Genomic DNA, 25,048 nt, shown 5'->3' on the forward strand with positions numbered 1-25,048 from the left:
CAGTGTGATTTGCTGCCTTCCTCCCCATCACCTATATCTGGCATTTCTCCCCATGCTATCTCTCCCCAACTCCCCAACCCCACTGACTCTCCCCTATTTCCCCCCAACAGATCCAAGATGGCCGTTTAGGAACAGCTCGGAGTTGCACCTTCCTGTAATCTTAAGCAAATTCTTCTTTTTAGACTTAAAAAAAAAATCTCTTTTCTCTAGTATTTCATTTCACCTCATTCATCACTTCTTATTCCTTTTTTTCTTCATCATTAATTCAAATTCCATCATAAATAAGCCTTTGTAAATACTCAAGAAAAATGGACCAGGTACAGAAAGCCATATCGGATAGTGGTGATTCCCCTCTTCTTCTTCCTAACATCAAAACTGAATAGTGCACAGAAACAGACTTGAGACAAGTAACAAGTATTCCTGTAAAACACTTCTCAACATTCATCTGGGAGGGCAACAGTAAAACGTGATAATCATGCTGAGAAATGAACAGTCAACTGTGAGGGCTAGAGAACAGCCATCATGCTTTGAGGCAAATGCCTACTGGCACAAAGAACTATGATTGGAAAAATAAAAGAGCTCCTTTCAGTAGCCAGTTAACAAGAAATCCAGAACGCTCAATGGATGTGAAAGCCTGTGTTTAAGCAAAACCACAGCATGGTCGTGCCCATTTCATTTTCTTTAGCTTTCTTAATAAAATTCTATTTTTGCTCCCTTGAAGTTACCAAGGTAAACTTCAGGGTCTCAGTAGGTTTTCCCATATTTTAGACTAGAAAAACTTGTAGCCCTATAGACTTACGTAAAGCACTCTTTGTATACATACTTTGCTGTCTCTTGACATCCTGCAACCTGAGCACAAGAGCTACATGTTTAACAGCAGAGGTGCTTTTACTTCCTTGAGTAAAAATGTGTTCCTGGGTCCAGATAAAAACCAAAGTTTCTTCATAAAGAGGTATATAAGTTAGAAATTGCTGTAGATGAATATCAAAGTAGTAAAACCCTATCTATTTATAATATGGTCAGAGGTATATCTCAGTATACTTCCAAACCAAAAATTAAATTAAAATATTAATTTAAGAAGGATTATGAGCCAATATTAAAAATGCCTTACAGTTGTAAAGATGTACAGAAGATTTCTTTTACAATCGCACTCCAATAAGTGACCAAATAGTTTCTAACAAACTTTAAAATCAGACTGTTTCCAATAGAAAGCTAACATTTTATTTCTAATAATCTCTACTTCTGAGTCTATTTGAAGAATATAGTCAAATACAGGAGCCATGTGCACATGTATAGTTTCAATTCCATCTATACTCCTGCCCTAATTTTTGTGGCTTGGACCCATTCCAGATTCTCTGCCTTACTCTGTGGTTTGTGTTTCAGATCCCCTCTCCTGATTCATTGCATTCCCATGATTGACAAACAGATTCGGCTATAAAAACAGTTACCTGCCTGTAATTGATTTATAACAACTACACTGCTGTAGCACTTCTAAAACATGGTGACGTCGCCTCCTAGATAAGCTTTCTGTTCAGTTCAGTTGGGGGTAAGGGGATGTTGATTTTATGTTTGCTTCCTACCATTTAGGATTTCTTATTGTTCATCAATAGATACAGTAACTTTGGTGTACATATCCATATACATTTTATGGGCCAATATACATATTCTTATTAATTTTAACCCCCACAAATTAAATAAACACGACTGAATTTTAATTTTCTAAACTGATGTACCCTTTTAAGTTGAATGCAGAATAGTATTCAAACGGAAAGAGCCACTTTTTTTTTTTTACTGATTTAATGTGGAGCATACCACCACTTCATTTCCAGATTAAAATGTTAGACTAGAAGTAAGAACCTAGTAATCTGTTTCATAATCAATTGAATTATATGAAATATAGCAAGCTAGTTACAATACAAGCTACTACTTACATACTACAAACAATTGCAACTCTCTCTGCACATCAGAATAAGAGATTAGGACTTAACATTTTAAAATTCCTGTGGAAATCAAATGTATTTTAAGTATCAGCTCTGATTATTTAATCAGACAACTTGCATTTTGCCCTGGCTAATTTTGAAGGTTGATAATATTTTACTCATAAAAATAATTGTGCACCTGTTGTGATGGAAGCCTAGTTAAACAAATGTTAATAGGAATGTAACTCTTTGCTTTAAGCATAAGAACACAAGTATCTCATTATTATTACATGAAAAAAAAACATTTTAGAGCTATGAAAAAGATCTCATTTCAAATCTCACCTCTTTCATGGGGAGATATTTAAAAATATTATTAAAACATGTATAAAAATAATCACACATTAACTTGAAAGGAAACTAACACTGGTGATGTCTACCAAACAAATGGATGTGGAGTTCCTTCCTTCATTTAACACTTGTACTTTTCTACCTTACTCTATTCCCTGACCAAACCATTTTAATGATATTGAATCATTTCCGTGAAACACATACTTTTCTTACTCGTTTATGATCAAAGGATAAAATAAAAAGTGGGTCTACAAAAGCTGTACCCCTCTTGCACTCTTCTTATTTTCAGACCCTTTCAGCATTAGAGATCTTTTTCAGTACCCAAATTCTCTGAGCTTTAAAAAAACGCTAGGCACTCATGGAAGAGAGAGTCTTAGACCTTTTCTCTGTTATTTCTGTCATTTTGTACAGACTTTCTTAGAGCTTCTGTCTCTTCAATCCATTTCCAGGTATAATCAAATCCTAAGTGTTGAAAAGAGCTTGGGGAAAAATAATTTGTCTGAAGTTAAACTAGCTACATTTTGAGCTCAGTTATATTCATCTCTCATTGACTTCTATAAGGAAGTTGCCTTGCAATTGGCTCAGCCTTTTTAAGGTTATATTTAAAAGGTAACTTTATTTTAAATCACCTGAATTTTAGAACCCTATCCTTTAATGTGTCAGGCCCATTCTAATTTTATCTTGGTTAGTGCAATAGAAGTTTACTAGCAGAGTACACAAATGAACGCATTTTTTAAATGACCTAAATTCTCTGTAGTTTTCTTTTTCAGTATTTTAATACAGACATTTGGATTGAAAGGAAATCACAAGTAAATGGAATAATTGCATCAAATTTCCTCAGTGCATTAAATATGCACTCATAGTAATTACTAACAGTAGCAACATATTTAAAAATATAGACAATAATGTACAATTTAGGCTTATTTCAAGGCCCTTATTCATAAAAATACCGTTTGGATGAAAATACACACATTGTATTAAGTGGCTAGCCTGGTAATTTTTTAAAAATTCAGGCAAATGACCTAAATAATAAGTGTGTGGGAGGTCTAGTACTATGGGCCACTTCCTAATGTGACATAGCTATCCCTTGAGACTTTGAACAAGAGCAGACTCTAAGCTAAAGAAATATCCAGGACACATCCTAGCAACTAGGGTGCAAGGCACAGAGCATTCCTGGGCCTATAAGTAGCATAGAGATTAATTACTATTCCATGCATTTTTCTTTCAAGAATCAGCTATACATAAATGTCACAAATGTCTATTTTTAAACTATATAAAACTATATGTGTTTATTAAAAAAAAAGGCTAAAGTGAAATACAGCAGATATCAATAGTATAGCCTTTTAAAATGTTTTCATACTTTTGTATGTACTAACATTATAAAAATCTCATAACTTTTAAAATAAATGTATATATATTAAAATCTCACTATCGCAGTTATGCTAAAAACATTCATATTAACTATGTGTCCAGAAATATTACATTTTAACAGGAAGACCTCTATGTTTTAGCTACTACTATAACAAGATACCAGAAGCAAAATTATAAAGAAAATAACATTTTTAGGTAAAAAAATTTGGCCTGTACTTAAAACAGGTAATTTAATAATACTGCAAAGGGTTGGGAGGCATATCATAACTAAACTACCTGTTATAAGATGGGAAGGAAGCTGAATAGGCTAGTATTTACCAGGCCTAGATTATTCAAAAAATGTTTTAATTATCAAAAAATTGAATATCATTTTTGGTTGAGCAAGCATTGGTGACATGAACTAGGCTGTAAATTTGACATTTGTGATGATACCAATTTCTGGGGCTTCCTCTCAGTATTATACATGTTTAATCATTTCCTGTGAGATAATTTGTGACACAAGAGGTAATGACAGTTCCAGTTACCTATTGGTGGCACATATCCAAATACTCTTTTTCCTATTCCTACTAGAAAACTATTTACTGAGAATCTATTTTGTAAGTCACTTTACAACTACCATCTCAACTTCACATTAATTCTGAAATGCATATGGTTTTTTAAAACCACTTTTCAGGTTAGAGAGTTGAGAGTACAATAGGTTAAATAAACTGATCAATTTGTATCTATTGTACCCACATGTGATCAACTCTACAGTCCATGTTTATTATGCCACAGTTGCAGATCCAGGGGAAGAAAGCAACGAATTTCTTTAAGCCAGCAACTTCATTCAGAGTCTTCATAGAATCTTTGAACTCTTAAATGTGACTAAGTTGCTCTGTGGTTTTACTAAGCAATTAACTTATTGTCAAGATAATTAAATGCTAATCTAAAGTTCTAGCTCAGCAGTTCTCAAAGTACAGTTCTTAGATCCCTGGGAGTTCCAGAGAACTATTCAAGGTGGCCCTGAAATAATTTTCATAATTTTTATAGTAATGCTAAGGCAGCATTTGCATGTTACAGTGATGACATCTGCATTGATTATGCAAATGAAATAGTAAAACTGCTGGTTTCTTATCATGAATCAAAGGAATCAAATGTTGTAGTCATTGTATCCTTCACCATCATACATTTGTAATAAAACAAGTAAACAAAAAAAATCTAATGTCATTTAAGAATGTCCTTGATGAAACCAATAAAATTATTAATTTTATTAACTGGTGACTTTTAGGTACATATGCTTTTAATAATCTATGTAATGAAATGGGAAGCGCTTTTCTTATACACACAAGTATAACAGTTGTTTCAAGGAAAACCATCACTTGTGCTTTTATTGGCATTGGAAGCTGAACTTTATCAAAGCTTTTCGTATAGAAAAACACTTATTTGAAAGAACAACTAAGTAAATATCATTATTCAGATCTCAATATGTGGCAAGTGAGGCTTGTCACTTCAAGAAAAGCAACTGATAGTATTGATTAAAATAATTCATTCCAGGGAAAATGACAGTTTTGGAAAACTTCTATCTGCCATCAAGAGCATGACAATTTCCAAGTACTTTTAAAGACGTTTCTGATGAGATTGGTGGTGATATTAATAAATTCTATTTTCTGATACTATACAATGAAATGCATCAACATTAGGAAAAGAGTTATACACAATGTTACAAAATCATGCATGGAGTAAAAGATTTATTTGTTAAGGTTAAACAAATAGATTTTAATATAAAAGTATGAAAAGTTCATTGATAGGGTTTCAGATCCTATACTTGACCTAACTTTTAAGAACTACCATTTGTGAAATTTGGTGAAGTATCAAAGAAGAATACTCATAATTACATTAAAAGGTTGTAAAATACTCCTCTCTTTAACTCCATATCAAAATGAGGTCAGGTTGTCTTCGTATACTTCAATCAAAAGCTTATCAAAGCAGACTAAATGCAGAAACAGATATGAGAGTCCAACATCTATTAACCCATGCATTAAAGAGATCTGAAAAATGTAAACCAATGCCACTCATCTCACTAATTTGTTTTTGTTTAGTTATTTGGTTACAGCTATTTTTCATAAAAATTTGTTACATGTTAATATATTGTGCTGCCATCAAAATAGCTCACTGTAGCCCTGAACCCCTGGGCTAAAATGAACTGCCTACCTTAGCTTCTCCAGTAGCTAAGACTACAGGCACATATCACCACACTGTTAATCTTTAAATTTTTTGTAGAGATGGGGTCTTGCTATGTTGCCCAGGCTGGTCTTGAACTCCTAGCCTCAAGTATTCCTCTTGCTTTGGCTTCCCAAAGTGCTGGTATTACAGGGCTGAGCCACTGCACTTGGCCCTATGTAAAAAGTTTAATATCATAAGCTTTAAATTAATTAGTAAGTACTTTTTAAATTTCTCTGGTTTAATTTCTACAGAATAAATATAAACAAACACAAACCAAGCTTTTTAGGGTCCTCAATAAAAATTTAAGACTTTAAATGTCTCCTGTCAAAAATTTGAAAATTTCAGTTCTAGTCATTCTATTAAATATTTCCAGTTTCTCTCTCTCCCCTTGCTATCTCTCGGGAGGAAGGCAGCAAATCACACTGCCACGTGTGTACCTATGCAACAATCTTGCATGTTCTTCACATGTACCACAAAACCTAAAACACAATAAAATAAATAAATGGGAAAAAAATTTAAAAAAAAATAAATATTTCTAGTTTCAAGTACTAAAATATGATGTGTTGTTGCCTACTGTAGCATTTATTGATTCCCTACTTCATTTCACCCTATAAAGTACATATTTTCTCTGTAACACCCTCCATCAAATTCAGAAGCTAAGTAGGTAGTACATCCATTTTCTTTTGTAAAAATAAGAAAACTAGTCATTCATCTTTATTATTCAGTCTTTTTTAAAAATAATCTTTTTTTACTCAAAAAGCAATGCATAATACATCACTTTAAAAAAATCCTATAGTACAAATTATACAGCACAAAATTTAAAAATCAGCCTCACCCTATATCATTCATTTCCTACTGCACAGTCAACCTCTGTTAACAGTTTACTAAATATCCTTCCAGTACTTTTCTATGTATATACATAATTTACTCCACAAATTGATGCACAGATATACTCTCCTCAGTTTTCCTCTGACATTTTTAATAGTTCCAAAGATGTTAATCCTCATTAAGCCAACCAATCATTCAGGTAATATAGAGATGCTGGACTAAAAGTCTCTAAATCAGTGACCCCATTTCTCCCATAACAATGCAGAATAAGTCAGACTTAAGTTTATGTCCTCAGAGGCATTTTTAACACTCAACTTTTCTCATATCTTTATTGAGATAAGAAAATGCTACAAAAATGGGACAAAATTTACCACCCCAAAATGTTATGAAATCAGCATTCCAAGTTATAGGACAAGTTCTTTTAATTTTCCTAAACATATTTCACTCACAGATTCACATTATTCTGATATTACCCTGCCATCTCTCATTCCACTATGAGTCATAATCCAATCTATATGTGTGTATTAACATATGGATGTAGAGATGTATATATGTAGATGTTAATGATTGTTTTCAATTCTGGGTTTGTACATTAATACTGAACAAAAATTGTTTGTATTCAAAGAATACTAACTACTTTAATAGAGAAAGGTTTCCCCCTCAGCATAAATCTACACACATCATTTAAGCTCCAGTATGATTTCACTAATTCCACACAGGGCGACTACAGATGTCCTGCTAGCCACTATTTCCTGGTAAGCAATCTGAGTGGCTTCCAGGAAATTGCTAATGACCTTCATTTTACTTAAAATCTAAGCTTCAATTAGTAACAGTTTTTCTTCTCCATGTTAGCTATGTTTATTTTCATCACAGCAATCAGGAAAAAAAAGTGAAATGTCTTGTTTTTGTATTATATCAAGACATATTCCTTTTTGTTTCAATATGTTACCAAATAGACTAATACATATTTAATGTAATCATAATTGTGCAAGAATACTTTGGGTTGTTTTTGCTTTAATCCAGCTTTGCCTCCTTACCCACTCTAGGCTGTAGCTATTGCTAAAACTAGCCTTTTAAAAACAAAATCAATAAAAATATTTTATAATTGGTGACTATTTTCACATATAAGAACATTTTATAATTGAAATTTTTGAAATCAGGTATGACTTTTTGTTTTACACTTTTAATTATAATAATTAACTACAAACAGTAAGTTTCAGATTCTTTTTCAATGAATTTAAAATATGATTATGTGGTCAGTGTAATAATAACAAAGAACAATTTTAGCCAGTGTTTATTTATAATCAGAACCTGTTATTAAACTTCAGTGTTTTCTTTTATGTAAACATTGATTTCACTAATTAGATTCAACTGATCTTTTCCCCAACATATTGATTTCTTTTAATCCCAACAGTTAACAATGATTCTAATGTATCATAATACTTTAGACCTTAATCATACAGTAGGAATTCTTGCCAGTAGCTTTTGTTTGAGTTTTAATTAAGAAGACCTTGTGTCCCTAACCCCAAATGGGGGAAGATTTTAATTGCTTTTATGTATATCACACAGACTTCAAAAGAAGTAAAAGATGTTGATAACAGAGAGTACAAAGGAGAGCTTTGAAATGTCTACATTAATGCAAAGTGGTATAAATTAAAAACACTATGGGTGTTGCTGTATTATAATATATATACATATTTATAAAACTAGCTGTGGTGTGCATTTGTTGTTAGCAAAAAGAGTCCATGGGTTCTGCAATAATTACTCCCTATTGATTACAAGATAATCAAGAAGCCATGTAAAATGGACTAAACATTCTATATTCAGGGGAATATTAAGTTTCCACCTTAGTAATTTAGTATATTATTTAGAGCAGCGACTTTTCTTTTCTGGATATTTAGATCCATATATGAAAAGTAAGAAGTTGGATTACATAATATACAAAGCACTTCCAGCTCTATTTTTTGAGATTCTATGATTCTAGATATTATTCTGAAGTTCTACAACTACACAGACATACAGAAAATACTGGCAAACACTCTGGTTCATTATTTCATTAAAACAGGAAAGTGAAAAACATCTGTGGTGTCAATCTTTTTTACAAGTCAGTCTCTAGATCAATATAATATTTATCTAATTATTATAGAAAGAACAATTATATTTTTAAAAATCTATAAAATCTAAACATTGATAGTTACTGTTTTGACACATTTTTCTAAAGAGACAGCAAAAATCACTAGGTATGTGAACTTTGCTGTTAATAATTTTATCAGAGTTGAAAAGTGGCAGATGATTCATCTCTAAGCATTTCCAGTTTTTTTTAACTTCCATCACATCAGATAAAACAATTGCTGTAAATTTGTAAGCAGAAATTCAAGAAAAACTCATTTATAAGCAAATTTGCAAAGTTTATAGCCATAACTCTTGTAAAATCATTCTAGTCCTGTAATTGCCTAAAACAGAAAACAGTAGTAATTATGAATTGCTATTCCTAAAGAACAAGAGTATTCTGTAGAAAAGGCAATGTATGGAATAAGCAATCAGAGTACTCACATATACTTTAGGCCCTTATGCTAGAAATGAACAAACTAGGAGAGAGAATTGGCCTTTAAGATAGTAACCTGTGACACAGAACACTAATTCTATGGGAATGCTGTTAAATCCATCCTGACCCTTTGGTGATAACAGCGCTGCTTAAGTTATTTCAAGAATAACCCACACTATTTGATCTTCAAAGGTCTATCATGCAGTGAAAAAAACCATGACTTTTGTGTTCCTGTGCACTCCTCTAAAGATTTATGCTTGCAATCAAAACTAAAAATAAAACCAGGTCCTCAGTGGCACTTAGTAGCAGTGTTATAATAAATTTGTATTTTTACTTCAGTATTTGCACCAAGCCCAACCATAATATGCTTGTACTATTTTATGTAATGCAGTTTCTAATTTTACTTCTTTTAGTAACCATCCTAATGAAGTAACAGGGAGTAATGCCTCCAGTCTTCAACAGTGAACTACAGTAATAGTATTTAGGTTCTATAACCAAACTTTTCAGACATATTAGTTGAATAACTATAATAAGTAGTTGGTTTTCAACAGTGCCTTTAAAAAACATTGGGAATCATTTGTAAAATTTTCCATCTAAAAGTATTTGTTTAGTCAATTTTTTTGTCAGAAGAGACTGTTATTTTTCTAAGCTACAGAAGAGTATACCTACAAGCACATCTACCTGGATCCCTAAATGTAAATATTGAAATAATTAATCATAAATGACCAAGGAAAGAAAACACTGTTTTCCTTATTTGTTTCCTATCACATAATTGTGGTTTTATATTTTTTGGTTTTGGTTTGGTTTTTGTTAGTCTCTCTTATCATCTGTGTATTTGACAAACACAAGCACAAACAGTTTGTGCTAACTCAAACAACCAACATTACTGTTTCCCTGGCACACTGCCCAGGGAGGCACCTTCACACTAAAGAGGAGATGCCAGCCACAGCATAGAGGAGCATATGTGCAAAACAGGCAGGCTAAGATTATCTCAGCCATGAAGGTTAGACCCACCCATGGAGATAGAGAACGAATCCTCATGCTCTAGACTTTATGTAGTATGTCACCATTGCATTTGGAAATATCTCATCAATAACTATCCTGGCATCTTCACTGCTTTAGGACAACTCAAACAAACATAGATACAGATGGGTTATGGGCTCTACCAGTAGTTCTCTTACCCTGTATCCTTCCACCATATTTCTTCACCCCTCTCCCTCTTTCAGGTACAGATCAAGATAAATACTACTACACGTAGAACTGTATCTATCTCACTTCTGCTTCGCCATACTACCTCACCTACATAGAAAGTGGACATGGTGAAACCCTGTCTCTACTAAAAATACAAAAATTATCTGGGCGTGGTGGCATGCGCCTGTAGTCCCAGCTACTCAGTTGGCTGAGGCAGGAGAATTGCTTGAACCGGGTAGGCGGAGGTTGCAGTGAGCCAAGATCGCGCCACTGCACTCCAGCTTGGTGCCCGGCGACAGAGCGAGACTCTGTCCAAAAAAAAGGAAAGAGAGAGAGAGAGAGAGAGGGAAGGGGGGAGAGACAGAGAGACAGAGAGAAGGAAGGAAAGAAGGAAGGAAGGAAGGAAGGAAGGAAGGAAGGAAGGAAGGAAGGAAGGAGAGAGAAAGAAAAAAAAAAAAAAAGAAAGAAAGAAAGAAAGAAAGAAAGAAAGAAAGAAAGAAAGAATAAATGGAGTTATTTTAGTTGTTTGTGGGTTGTGGGAGGAAGGAACAGCTCATAATCTGTCTTTTTCTTGCTCCCAGTGCATAATTCAAAGGCTTTGAAGAATACTTACATTGTATTGTATTAAACAGAATTCAAAGACCAAGATTCAAATCCTACCTTCACAACTTTCTGAGTGACCCTGAACAAGCTACCTAATTTCCTTAGTCTTATTTTACTCATATGTGAAATCAGTATAACAATATTTTCTTCACTGGATTGTTATAGGACTCAAATAAAATAATGTTAGATATTTACTTTGTAAATAATAAGACATCTTACAAAAGTTACTTACCAAATTATTTGACAGGAAACAGAAAATATTTTGTAAGTCAGTCTTCTAATTAAAAAAGTATAATAAACTCTTGTATTAATTAGAAAGGAACCTTAGGAGATCATGAAGATAATATTCCACCAGCATAGGAATACCCTCTGCAACATCTCTGTTGAAAATTTTCCGGAGCCAAATTTTCATTTATTTTATTCACTCATCCTTTAATTAATTCAACAAATATTTATTATTTCTTATTTTATTGGTTTTCTGTTGTTTGTTTGTTTTTTGAGACAGAGTCTCACTCTGTTACCCATACTGGAATGCAGTGGTGCAATTACAGTCTCAACCTCCTAAGTAGCTGGGACTACATGTGTGCGTCACCAGGCCCAGCTAATTCAACAAATATTTATTGAACATTTACTTATATTTCAGGCACTCTACTAATGCAGTCCAATCTTAATGATGTCAGACAGCTATAAGTTCTTAATTTCTGTTTTTTATTAATAAAAACTTTCCTATATCTTAACCCCCTAAAACAGCACAAAGCAAATACTATCCTCTTTTATCCAATAAAACTTCAAGTCAAATAATATGCATTAGGCCAAACTCCCCTAGGTCTTTAATTGCTATTCACATTAAATGTTCAAGACTCTACTAGTCTAGTCATTCTGATAAATACTAATGTGACAATAGAGCTTTTAAAAATATGAGATTCAGGTCGGCTGCAGTGGCTCACACCTGTAATCCCAGCACTTTGGGAGGCCGAGGAGGGCAGATCACCTGAGGTCAGGAGTTCGAGTCCAGTCTGACCAACATGGTGAAACCCTGTCTCTACTAAAAATATAAAAATTAGCCTGGCGTGGTGGTGCACACCTGTAATGCCAACTACACAGGAGGCTAAGGCAGCAGAATCGCCTAAACCTGGGAGGCAGAAGTTGCGTGAGCTGAGATTGCACCAATGCACTCCTGCCTGGGTGATAGACACCCCATCTCAAAAAAATAAGAACCCAACTGGGATACAACACTTCAGATGCAACCAGATCAAAGCAAAGGTGTAAACATTTTATTCTGTATTTCATTTAGGGTTTTAATAATAAAGTTATTTTGCAATAATTTTAATAATGTTAACTTGGTTGAATCCTGCCTTGAGATGACTACTATTAAATTTATGCCAATTATAGCATTCTATCTTCAGTACTGCTACTAGAAAGGAGGCTACACATGAAAAAAATGGTAGGGGGTTAAGATGGGATTTTGTATTTAAGAATGGTGGTTAACAGGGTAGGGGAGAAAGAGGAATAGGGAGATGTAGGTCAAATGGTACAAACTTGCAGTTATGTAGGATGAATAAGTGTATAGATCTACTACACAACATAAGAACTAAAGTTTATAATATTGTGCCGCACACTGGAAATTTGCTAGAAGAGTATATTTTAGGTGCTCTTACCACACACACAGAAAAAGGTAACTATGTGAGGTGATACAGATGTTAATTTGCTTGACTGTAGTAATCATTTCACTAAATGTATGTATATCAAAACTTCGTGATGTCCACCTTACACATAGACAATAAAAAAAGAATATTAGGCATGACTCAGATACATACTCATAAAAAATTCCATGATTCAGTGTTTCTCAGATTTTAGCAATATTACATCACCTATCAAGGAGTTTTAGAAACATTGTTTTACATTATTCAGATATAAAATTTTATGAGAAAAATCTAAAAAGAAAAATAATAATTTGTTGTTTCTTAAATATGTAGAAATATTAAGCTCCCTGAATTGAAAAATCATTGCCCTTATCTATTCTACTGACCACACTTGACTCTCCTTCTAGCACCTATCCATCACATAGAATTTTCCAATGGCAGTGATAAAGGTTGAGTTCTCTCCCTTCCCCAGCGTCATTACACTCTATGACTCTAAAAGATGTGCAGTTAAGAATTATATATAAACATAGATCATGCAGAGAATAATACAAATGTTGAATATTTTAAAAAATGATAGATTTCTAAAAGCACAAACTTATGGGATGAATAAAGCTATTTCTAGAAATATATTCAGAGAGAAAAGTACGATTATCATTAAATAAAAATTTGTTAAATGAAATATTCAAGTTATAAGATATGAAAAAACAAAAGAAAAAGCATAAGAAAAGCAGGAAAGGAGAAATAATAAAGGTAAAAGCAAAATGAATTAATTGGCATATTGAAAAGCAGCAGAATTGACAAATAAATCCAAAAACTGGATTCTTGGGGGAGGTGAAGCAATAAATAGAAAAACCACTAGCAAGTAAAATTGAAGGACACGATATAGAAAACAAATATGTAAAATTAAAAATGGGATCTAAAATGACAAATAAATGGAAGAACTAAAAATAAGATATGTATGCGAAGTCAATGAGATTTGAAAATCTCGAGATACACAATTTTCTAAGAGATTTTTCTCTTAAAAAATATTTAGGAAAAATATTTTATGCCAAAACTGACTTAAAAGAGCTGTAGAAAATGTAAAAGAAAATTTCCAAATAAAATTCTGGGCCTAGATGTTTCATGAGAATTTTTTTTTCAGAATTTTGAGGAATAAATAGTTCATATGTTATCTATTCAATATTTAACATAACCTAGCAGAAGAGGAACAGTTTTCCAATTTGACTATGAACACTGGTACTAAAAAATTAACAAAAGTAATACAAATATGAAAAACTCTAAAAAATTTATAATTACAGTTGTAAAAATAACTATAAAACTAAAATATGTGCAAATAAAATGATGCAGTACATTTAAACAAGACTATACCATGACTAATTAGAGTTTATTTCAATGACAAATTTGAAAAGCAAAATGTAATAAGATATTCCATGAAATAAAATGCAAGTTATCATAATAGACCAAATTCCTAATAGATTAGAATGATATCTTTAAATGAAAAAGGGTATTTTAAATCAATAGCCAATAGAATATTAATATGAAATATTAAAAACAACTCCATAAAGTAAAAGTCCATCAAAAATGCTATTACCTCTCTATTACTTAATATTATTCTTGGCATTCAAAGCAATTAATATATTAAGGGTGGATGCAGGTGGGTTGCAAAGAGACATATAACTACCAAAAGGGAAGAGAACGCATTATCAACTGAAATGTGACTACACCTGAAAATTCAATAGAGGGAAATTACAAAATTAACCAGCCAAATTACATAGCATCCCTAAATATCACAAAAGGAAAATAGAATGAAAAATATCTCATTCACAAGAGTAAGCAAAAATATTAAATATAATCAAGAAAACATGAAATTGGAAATGTGCAGAATGTGTATTTTAAAGACAAAATATTACTGAGAGACTTAAAATTACCGAATAAATGACTTTGAATGGAGCAATTCAATACTATAAAGATGTCAGTTCATCCTACCATTTTATATAAATGTAAAATAATTTTTTAAAAAATCACTTTGAAATTTTAATTAACAACCTGATAAAATAAATTCAAAGATAAACTTTAAAGACATATGAAAGCACCTTAAAGAAAAATTGAGTGTCATCTTGCAATACTTACTTTTGAAGGATACTAAAGTTACAGTGATTAATATAGCATAGTACTAATAAAAGTTTAGATAGAAAAATCAATGGAATAGAACCAAAATCTGAGAAACGGTTCCAAATATGTAATCTGAGTATAATAAAAGATGTTATTTCAAGTCACAGGAGGTAAGATGGGTTATTTAATAAACAGTACAGATATTTGGTTAACTGCTTGAGAATAAAATTAAGTTATATTTCTAGTTGACATTATTCATCAAAACATATTTAAGATGTATTATATAGTTAAATGTTTAAAAATATAGCCACATAAGAATGAAAATATAGCAGAATATTGTACAATTTCAGGATGAGGAAGCCTTTCTAAACAAATCCCCAATAGAAAAAAAGCACTTAAAAAAAGAATGGAAAGATTGACAACAAAACCAGAAAATAAAACAAATGACAAAATGCAACATATATAACAAATAAAGATTAACACTATTAAAACGTATATTAAGACTTCTTAGATAGCATTGAGAACTGGACAAGTCTTTTAAAGGAAAAATGGGCAACCAATATTAATATGCAGTTCACAAAGGAAGAGATATTTAATTGCAAATAAATGTATATGAAACACCTCATTCTCACTAATAGTCAAAAAACTCATTAAAAGAACAATGATATGTTGTTGTTTTCCCCTATAAAAATGGCAAGAATTTTTTAAATTAACAATACTTGTTATTCAAGGAAAGAGAATAAAAACTTGCAGATACTACTGCTGAGAGCACAAAATACTATGCTCTTTTTGAAGGGTAACTGGCAATATGAATCAAAAGTATTTTTATAAAGAACAAATTCTTTGGCCCAGGAATCTCACTCTTAAGAATATAACCTAAAGAATGACTAATAAGTTGAAAAGTCTTAATAAAAATCTTATCTGTTTTCAAGATAGCCATTTTTTATACCAACAAACAATAAAAACAAATGTTGCATAAAAGTCTCAGTTACATTATGAAAACCTCACTTTATACAATACTTTCTGCCAACAAAAGTAATATTTAGAAGATAATGCAATCTCAGGAAAATTCATAATATATCATTAAATGGGGAAAATAGTTTACAAAAAATTTATAATGGGATGATTCTAATTTTATGGGGAAAAGTTAACATAAGTATGCATAAGTTAAAGCGGAGAAACTATACAATAAGATACAGGTAAAATTAAATGGCAATTTCACTATCTGTGTTTTTCCATGTTTCTTACAAATAAACACATATGAATTTTGTAATCAGAAAAATGTAAGAGCTATCAAAAATACACAATGCTTGAGATATATTAAATACCGATAACCTATGATAGTATGTATTCCTCAAAGATATAATTTTGATCACTTTAAAATTTCAGGATAATGATAAGTAATTTAGGTGGATAATAGCTGGCCTGGTTTCCACTAGAATAAAAATGTATGTTGAGTTTTGGCAGTGGTTTATTTAAACTATTTAAATATTATTTAACTAATTTTTCCATTTTTAAAATAATATATTATTGGTATATTTTCTGTAGAATATATTAGGATATATGAAGAAATTATAATGTAGAATAAAGATAAATTTAATAAGAATCTTATCTTTTATGCCCGTAAGAAACTCTAACATACAAACGAATATTCACATATCACAAAGAATCCAGAAAAACAGGTTAAAGAATTTGAAAAGCCTAATTTTTCATGTGGTTCACTTTTGTGATTTATACATTTTAAGTATCTGAGACTAGTACATTTTTTAAATTTTGAATTCAAAATTAAAATTAAATATAAAGAAAGATAGAAAGTGGGGGAGGAAACATACCATGAAGCACAAAAATTTCATATTGAATAACTAACATAATAAAATGTTAGTTTTCACACTACTAAGAGAAAACAGAATCCTCATCATTCGTGTTGGAAAAAGTTTGCCTTTGTACAAACCATTTCTATTCTCACTGTTATAAAAAGGAATGACTTTGGAAAGGGAAGAAAACACAGAATGACGTGCAAAGTAGCAAACACCATGTTATTGCAGCTGGATAGAGAATATATCACTAATGACTTTCTTTCTACCCATCAATAAGTTGAATTTTTTTTTCCCAAACAGCAAATGGTCTTTACAAGTACAAAACAGAAGCAGGGGAACTCAAAATAATATCCAATTTCCACTGATTTTGATACATAATTAGTTAATGGAATTAGTTATTAATTATTTGCTGGGAGATAAGATGACTTCCTTTTCTCTTTATTTGAGTTGAACATGACATGCCTAAAAACTAGGAAATTTCCTGTAGTAAATTCTAAATAACATTTACATTAGATAATTATTATCAAATTTTCATTTTAACTCAGATATTACCCACAACCAATAGGAAGATTCACCTAAAGTTGTTTGATAAATTTAGAAAACTAATGTAATTAAGTACCCAAATTGTTAGTGCAAATCACAGTGATGACTGTCCATAGGGATGACAGATAGAGTTAATGAGTGATCATGAATTTCATTCATAATGCAAAAAAATTAATACAGCACTTCTTCTCCATAAATGAATCAGCAAGAGTTTGGTTACCAAGCAAAAACTGTAACTCTAGATAAGTTAACTTTAACTTACTATCTGAATGGATTGGGATAGTCCACTTCTTAACAAGTCTAAAAATAATAACATCAATCACATATATTCAAAAGGAAAGATGTTTATTGTCATCTGAGTCAAAGACCACGAAATGCTAAACCTCATGAAATTTCAGGTTTAATCAACATAGGATCCTGTGTGTATATTAACAACCACACAACTTAAACTCTTGAGTACTTTCTTAAGTGCCAGGTACTGTTCTAAGTGTTCTACATGTATTAATTCTCTTAGTGAGCCTATGAAGGAAATACTTTTATTATCCTCATTTTATGGATGAGGATTATAAAACATAGGAAAGGTCAAGTATGGTGGGTCACGCCTGTAATCCCAACACTTTGGGAGGCCGAGGCAGGCAGATCACGAAGTCAAGAGATTGAGACCATCCTGGCCAGCATGCTGAAACCCTGTCTCTACTAAAAATACAAAAATTAACTGAGCATGGTGGAGCACGTGTAGTCCCAAATACTTGAGAAGCTGAGGCAGGAGAATTGCTTGAACTCCGTAGGCAGAGGTTGCAGTGAGCTGAGATCATGCAACTGCACTCCAGCCTGGCGACAGAGCAAGACTCCCTCTCAAAACAAAAACAAAAATAAGACAAAAAAAAAAAAAAAACAGAAAAGTTCGGTGGCTTGTCCAAAGTTACTCATCCAGTGACAGAGCCACAATGTGAATCAAGGTAAACAGGCTTCGGCATCCCCCCATAAACCATTATGTATAGCACATCCTAGAAACATTTTTAAAGGTGCAACAGGAAACCCATTTTGATTAGAGGAAATTCAAAATAATTTGGCTTCATAAATTAAGCTATTATTACAATTTTAAGAGGAAAACCTAAGATTATCTTTAGTGTAATTTACTTATCTTTTCACATAAGGTTTTTATACATTTTTTGTGGTGTAAATTAATGAGGCAGCATATCACATAAGTTATATATTTATAGACTAATACAAAAAGTAAAGAAAATTTTCACTTCATAAACATTGCAAAGAATAAAAGTTCAGAAACGTGAAACACATTCACCCTCTCATGTACAATCAAATGTTAGATATAAAACTTTAGTGTTATGGTACAGAAGATCAGCAAATATATTGTTATGCAAAATAAAATCACTGCATTGACATGTTTGATATATTTTATGGTGTACCTTTAATTTCTCCAAGCAGTTCACTGGTATTTAGTCTTTCCATTTTTTCCTTCCAATCTTTTGAAAGTAGTTTTTCCATGCAGGAGGAATCTATTAAAATACAAAAGTAAGTATTAAAAATATATATTTATTACAAATTTAGAAAGTCAGTTTATGGAGAAATTCTCTCATTTAAGAATGCACAAAGCTGTTTTCTTGCTGTTGCTTTAACCCCAGGATATAGAAAATTACATTATTCTATAATATGTATTATAAAATACCACAACAAAATTTATTTTCACCAGATAATTATTTTCACTATCATCTACGAGAAAAAAGAGAATGCTCAATAATCTTATTTTAGTATTATAATTCTATTAGTATTCAATCAGCATTTGTTATTTCTTAGACTGACAGTATGGAAAAGAGGGCTCTTTCCTATGAATTTAACTTCAGATACTCCTTTTAATCCAGGCAATTTTTTTTTAGGTCCAAGTAAAATGTATGTGCTGTGCAAGAAACAATAAGAGATATTCAGAAGAGAAGAAGCCAGTAAATCTGTAACCACTTAGTTCTTAAAAAAGAAATCTAACTTTTGTAAAATATTCAATTAGAGCCAAACAAGAAGAAAATAAAACTAAAATGTTCTCTGATCCCTAGTGATGAAAACTACTAAATTTTTTCTCTTATACAAAAAGTGACACATATTTTTATTAAATAAATACCTACATAAATGTCATTTATTATTTGCCCTACTGTACTTCTCAATAACATACTAGAATATAGGGAGTAATAACAATTGTTTTTATAAAGATTCATAAAGGTTACAGAAATCCAAACTTTAGAATGTCCTGATAATTACCAAATTTTTCTCAATCAGTTATTTCTGGTCTTTATGTAGATGGACTAACAACTGGGGCTACTGCTTACAACTATTTATTTGTACCATTTAAGCCTCAAATCTTAACAAATAGGTCATGTTTCCAAAAGGGAATGCAGATTTAAATACTAAATCCTTAATGCAAAGCATACTCCCATAAAACTTTAACATTCCAAGTGTCAAAATTCTGATAACTTTCTTTTAAAATTATATTTAAAACAGTTACTCCAATTCTAAATGCCTTTTCTCTCTCATATCAGCACCTACCTCTTTAGCATTTTCCCTTTCATTTTTTCTCTCCAGCTTCTAAATCCTCCTTGAATTTTTCAGAATGACAGTAAGGTCAAGATGGATCTAGGGGGTTTTAGAAGCTAGATAAGCTTCAGAAAAAGACAGTGAGCCCTGGCTAAGAGATGAGAAAACCACTGCATGGTTAGAAAGTATTGGTGAAAACAATTAACATTTGTCTGTGACATGATCAATCAATCAAAGAAGGGACAGAATCCAGATCAGCATGTCGTGAAAACGACTGATGAAGAACAACCATCTGAACTGGCTATCACAGAGCTAAAGTTCTTTCTAGATAGAACACAGCTTGACTTTATTAAATGAAAGCTCCTTGACCATTCCCTTACTTCTCCCCTCCCCTTTTCCTTCCTTCCTATCTTCCTTCTTCTTTCACTCCATTCTTTCCTATTATTTTCTTAGTGTTCAACAAAGGATCTACTACTGTGCTTCAAAATTGCATTCGGAGTAATGTTCCAATGGCGGCTACATACATATGCATATGTCCAGGTTGTATTTAATTGCTGAAATAGTCTCTTACTATTTTTTATTCAAATTCAGAAATGAGATTTATGTTTTGTTCTATACCTAGTTTGTTTTTATGCTAAAGTCATAAAAAAGATAACACTAAGAGCTACAAAGCAATTATTCAAATCCATGCCTGTCACATATTACTTTTTCTCAAATCAGGTTTGAATTTCTGAGAGAGACTGATATAACATTAGATTACGGATAAGAATAATCAGCAAAAAGTTTTCATTTTCATACTCTACCCAAAATTTTTTTTACCCTTTCATACAATATATCAGTGCACTAAGCTGGTAATTACTGATACAGTTACAAAAGCACAACTCGTTTAGCTAAAATTTGAGTTGAGAGCATACATTATAGTAGTCAAAGATAAAAGCACAACTTATTTGTAATAACAGCAAATTTAGAGCAGGTCCATATACTAGGATTAAATGCACACTAGGATGTAAACAGGCTAAAATATGTCTCTCATTTCTATAAATAGACTTGAAATCTTTTAGAGCTCCAAAAAAAGAATGCTAAAACTTCATGGGAGAAAAAGAGAGCTATATGAACAAACAGGAACACATATTTCAAATATAAATCAAATCGTGTGGACACAGCTTTACATAAAAGCTACTCATTAATAAAATGGTTAATAACGTCAAAGCGTTTCACATTCCTATTAGAAAAGTAATCCTTACTGCAATGCTCAGTTAATCTAGCTATATGAGTTCCCATTTCAGTAGAAGAAACTGAGGGAAAAAAATAAAGCAGGCTTTGCATATCTACATTTTCAGCCATGAAAATATTTAATAGCAATCACTGATTGCCTTTAACTATAGGACAATAAAAGTTACTACATACAACTTTATCAATGTTTATTCTCAAGACTAGGAAATTCCAGGAAGACTCAAACCTGTAAGAAGGTCTCTTGACAGATGGCTGCTTTCTACCCCATTATCTGACTGCCAAACCTTTAGGGGCACACCATCATTGGTGCTAAGCACTCTCCATGTAATAATGTAAAGCAAGTAGGATGACAGAAAAAAGCCTGAAAGAAGTGGATTGTTACTAAGCACTGTACAAGCAGAGGACACTACTGTCACTACCAAAAGAGTTCCTGATTTGAAATGAGGAAATATGTAATAGATACCAAGTAACAAATAAAATCTATATTTTCAAATTTCTATCTGAAAACAATATCCAGGTAAGGTTACAAATTAAAAGTAGCACTATGCTAAAGTCGTATTGAAACAGAAAATGCCAAAATTAATTCCTCTTTGAAAGAATCTGTTTCTATTAACCAATATTTATTCAATGAAATGCAGGACTTTATCTTCTCTAATTTTTACAAATAATATTGATGAAAAGGGTACTATCAAAAAATCAAGAGCGAGACATCAGTTCTCACCTATATTTTAAGCAAGGATGTAAATGTTTTGATATGTTATAAATTATAAGTTGCATTGTTTCTGCTTTTTTCTTTTCTTTTTCAAATTTATCTCTTTCAAGAAATTTGAGAAAAAAGGAAGATACAATTCAGAACCATTTTGTTTTTTAAATATCTGCATAATAAATTACAAAGCAGTTTCCGCTTCCTAAGTACTTAGGTTTCAGGCCAGGTAAGTCAGGAATGCTTTATCACAGCTGAGTAATGCTTTTGCTAATTAACTTAGTAATTAATTTTATGATGTAAGAAAAATGAAAAGAAAGAGTATGTGAGATATTGATTTCCTAATTGTATGATGATATTTTAGAAACAATTTTAAATTACTTCTACTTAGACAAATTTGCAGCAGTATTAACTCCTATACTGTACAAAGCAAAGTAATTTCAGATAGATCAAAAAATAAATAAATAAATTGTCATTAAAGTTACAACATGGGGAAGAGGAAGAGACAATGTGACAAATGTTTATTGCATTTTATAACAATCTACCTATAAGCAACCACATTATTCCTTTTACCTCAAAGTGATTAGAAATGCTTAGAAATGCTAAAACATTAGAAACATGACGTAAAAGATATCTTCAAAATATTTTAATGAGGAAAACAATCACTGCTGGCTCCATGTACAGATTTTCTATTGCTTTATTAACACTTTGAGAAAATAGTAAAGCCATTCTTTTTATTTTTACCATAAGAATCATAAATTTTGAATGCAATAAATTTTTCTATTTATCCAAGAAAAATGATAACTTATCAAATGTATCCATGACCTTGGTTTACAATTAAACCCAGCAAAATGTATTTATATCCTTAAGGATTATCCATCCCACATTTTTCATTAGGAAACACAGAGTTGCACATGCCAGTTACTGTACATTTTTCCACAGTGGCAAGTGCTCCACAATACAGTGGGATAAAATTGGAACTTGGAGAGCTTGAAGAGCACTCTTAAATTTTAATTAAAACCCTCCAAGCTCACTAAAAATAATTAGACACTAAAATGTGCCAGTTTTATTTTGAAGTCACTATAACGTACAAAGCACACTCCCTGATGACTGCTCATGCTCTTCCTCTCTCCCCCTCTCTCCCTCTCTCTCCAATGAAACAACTGATTTTCCAAATAAGAACAAGGGGGTATAAATAGAGGCTGTTTTCAGGCCTGCTCTTCACGCTGGGGAAGCTGACAGAAAAGACAGCGGAGTGGGTTTTTCAGACTACACCAAATAAACCTAGAATAACTTCCCCAACCAAGAGTACGAATCACTAACAAACTCTAGATAAAATTCAGTCTGCAAGTAACACCACGAGTTATATCACTGATCTTTTTTGATCCAAAAGTCAAACCTTTCACCTCTTAAATGTTTTTGCTATCTTAAAATATCTCATACAATGCTATATCCCATACTATTTTTAGCCAAGCAGCAAGAGAAAGCATGCCTTTCCCATACAGCACGGAAATGATATAAACATCAACACAGATGCTCTGCCAGGAAGAGCTGGACTTCTCAAGCACTTGATCATTAAGGAATGCACCAACTGTTTTGGATAATCTCGTGCCAGCTCCCCTTTTGCTCCACACTCCCCTCTGGGAGTGGCCAATCTTGTCCTGGTCCTAATTTTTCATTTTACTCCTCCATAGCCCCCCTCCCCCATTACCAAAAAGATGAGAAATGGCATTTATGCCTAGCAATGAAAAAGCAGGCTCACTTCCCCAAACAGACCAAAACTTTAAAACAATTAACCCTCCCCTCTTCTTTCAGATAAATTACTAAGTATAAAATGCAATCTGTTTCCTTTGTTTACTCAATATGAACAATTTGTAAATGACTCAAGGATAAAATTCAGAAAATGTTGTGCTAAATTAGAACCATTATAAACATGCTAATGACTCAATGCTTGAGTAAAACATGCATGATCGGTGTGAAAAAAAAATGGATTTAGTTCCTGTGAAAATTCTGTTGTGCTGCCTTAAAACGATTTGGTCATTAAATCAGATATATTCCTTCCAGGAAAAATGTTAATTTCAAAACCACTTTACTAGATAATATAGTGTGTGTGTGTGTGTGTGTGTGTGTGTGTGTGTGTGTGTGTGTGTGTAAGTTATTGGAAATGTAATTAGAACTGTTAGATGCAAGATTTTGGCATGCTTATAAGGCAGAAAAAGCCCCACACCACATTTGAAACCTGTACATACATATACAGACATTATTATAATCGATATAATATTCTCTCTACACATGATTTTTATCTGCCAAAGTCTTAGATATTTTTTTCATGGCATTCCTTAAAACTGGTACTTAATATACATCAGTGAAAATCACACTGTTCTATAAGTGCTGGTAAGAAGTATCCCTTTTTATCTGCTTCCCAAGGCTGCCTCACACCTATAACAATAACAGGAATTGTTCAAAAGCAACTTCTCATATTTCCTTCAAAGCACAACTGCTACCAATGCCAATATAGAAAAAAAGGAAAACATACAGCAGGTGATTCAGAAACGTATGGCCGGTGCTATAGCTAAAAGAAACTTCAGTGATCATGAAGACCAAAACACTCATTTCAGAAATGAGAAAACAGAGTCAAGATAAGGAAGTCACCTGCCTTACCAATGTCAAAACGTTGGTGGCAGAGCTCTAACCTCAGTTCAGTGCTTGTTTTGCTGACATGACTATTTAAATCATTATTTGATCATAAGTTTTACTGTTCCCACAATGTAGTATCCAAAAGGGGAAAATAAAAAATTTTGTACTTATTATTTGCTTCAGGTATGGAGTTAGACACTCTAATTCTTTGGAGAGAGGTGCAAAAAAATCCAAGATATTGCAATGAAAACCAAAAGTGGTCAACTGCCAACTCTCTATGCACACTCACTTATGCTGGTTTTCCTTTCCTTCACGTTTCTTTCTCCATAATGCTTTATTTTGTTTAAATTAAAAGCTTCCATTTCTGAATACCATCCACTAATGAATAGGTAACAGTTTACTAAAAATACTGTTGAACTCATAGGATAATTCCTTCCAAAGTAGGTTTTATTTTCATCTCTCAGAAGTATACGTGCAGTCTGAAGCCTTGGTTTTTCACTGTAGCTCATTGCCCAGGAGGCCTTCAAATGTGCCACAATTTTAATGGAATAAAAATGTCCCATTAGAAATTATGGCTGTCGATCCAAGATGGCTGATCACTAGCAGCTCGGGATTGCAGCTCCCACTGAAAGAGCAGAGAACGAGAGGACGCCACACTTTCAGATCAATTTTTGTTGCTCACACACTAGGAGATTCCCAGCGGAGGAGCCCCACATGTCGCCAGTGTGACTCTTGAGGCCGGTGAGGCGGTTTTGCCGCTGCCTTGGTGTGGCGGTTCTTGGTGCAGAGTCAGAAAAGCACCATCAATCTTA

The 25,048-nt window shown here is 32.4% G+C and overlaps 1 protein-coding gene across 20 annotated transcripts in view; it reads right to left on the reverse strand.

The window, feature by feature from the left end:
* The window catches only part of SOX6 (SRY-box transcription factor 6), a 669,339-nt gene that overhangs the window by 259,005 nt on the left and 385,286 nt on the right, over window positions 1–25,048 (reverse strand). For all 20 annotated transcript variants that reach the window (XM_017525615.2, XM_017525632.2, XM_017525619.2 and 17 more), the window contains one exon: window positions 18,550–18,639. In XM_017525615.2, the coding sequence (XP_017381104.1) occupies window positions 18,550–18,639 (90 nt within the window). The remainder of the gene's footprint in view (window positions 1–18,549; window positions 18,640–25,048) is intronic.

The sequence above is a fragment of the Cebus imitator genome, unplaced genomic scaffold (genome assembly GCF_001604975.1).
Source record: "Cebus imitator isolate Cc_AM_T3 unplaced genomic scaffold, Cebus_imitator-1.0 Scaffold39, whole genome shotgun sequence".
In the NCBI taxonomy this organism is placed as follows: Eukaryota; Metazoa; Chordata; class Mammalia; order Primates; family Cebidae; genus Cebus; species Cebus imitator.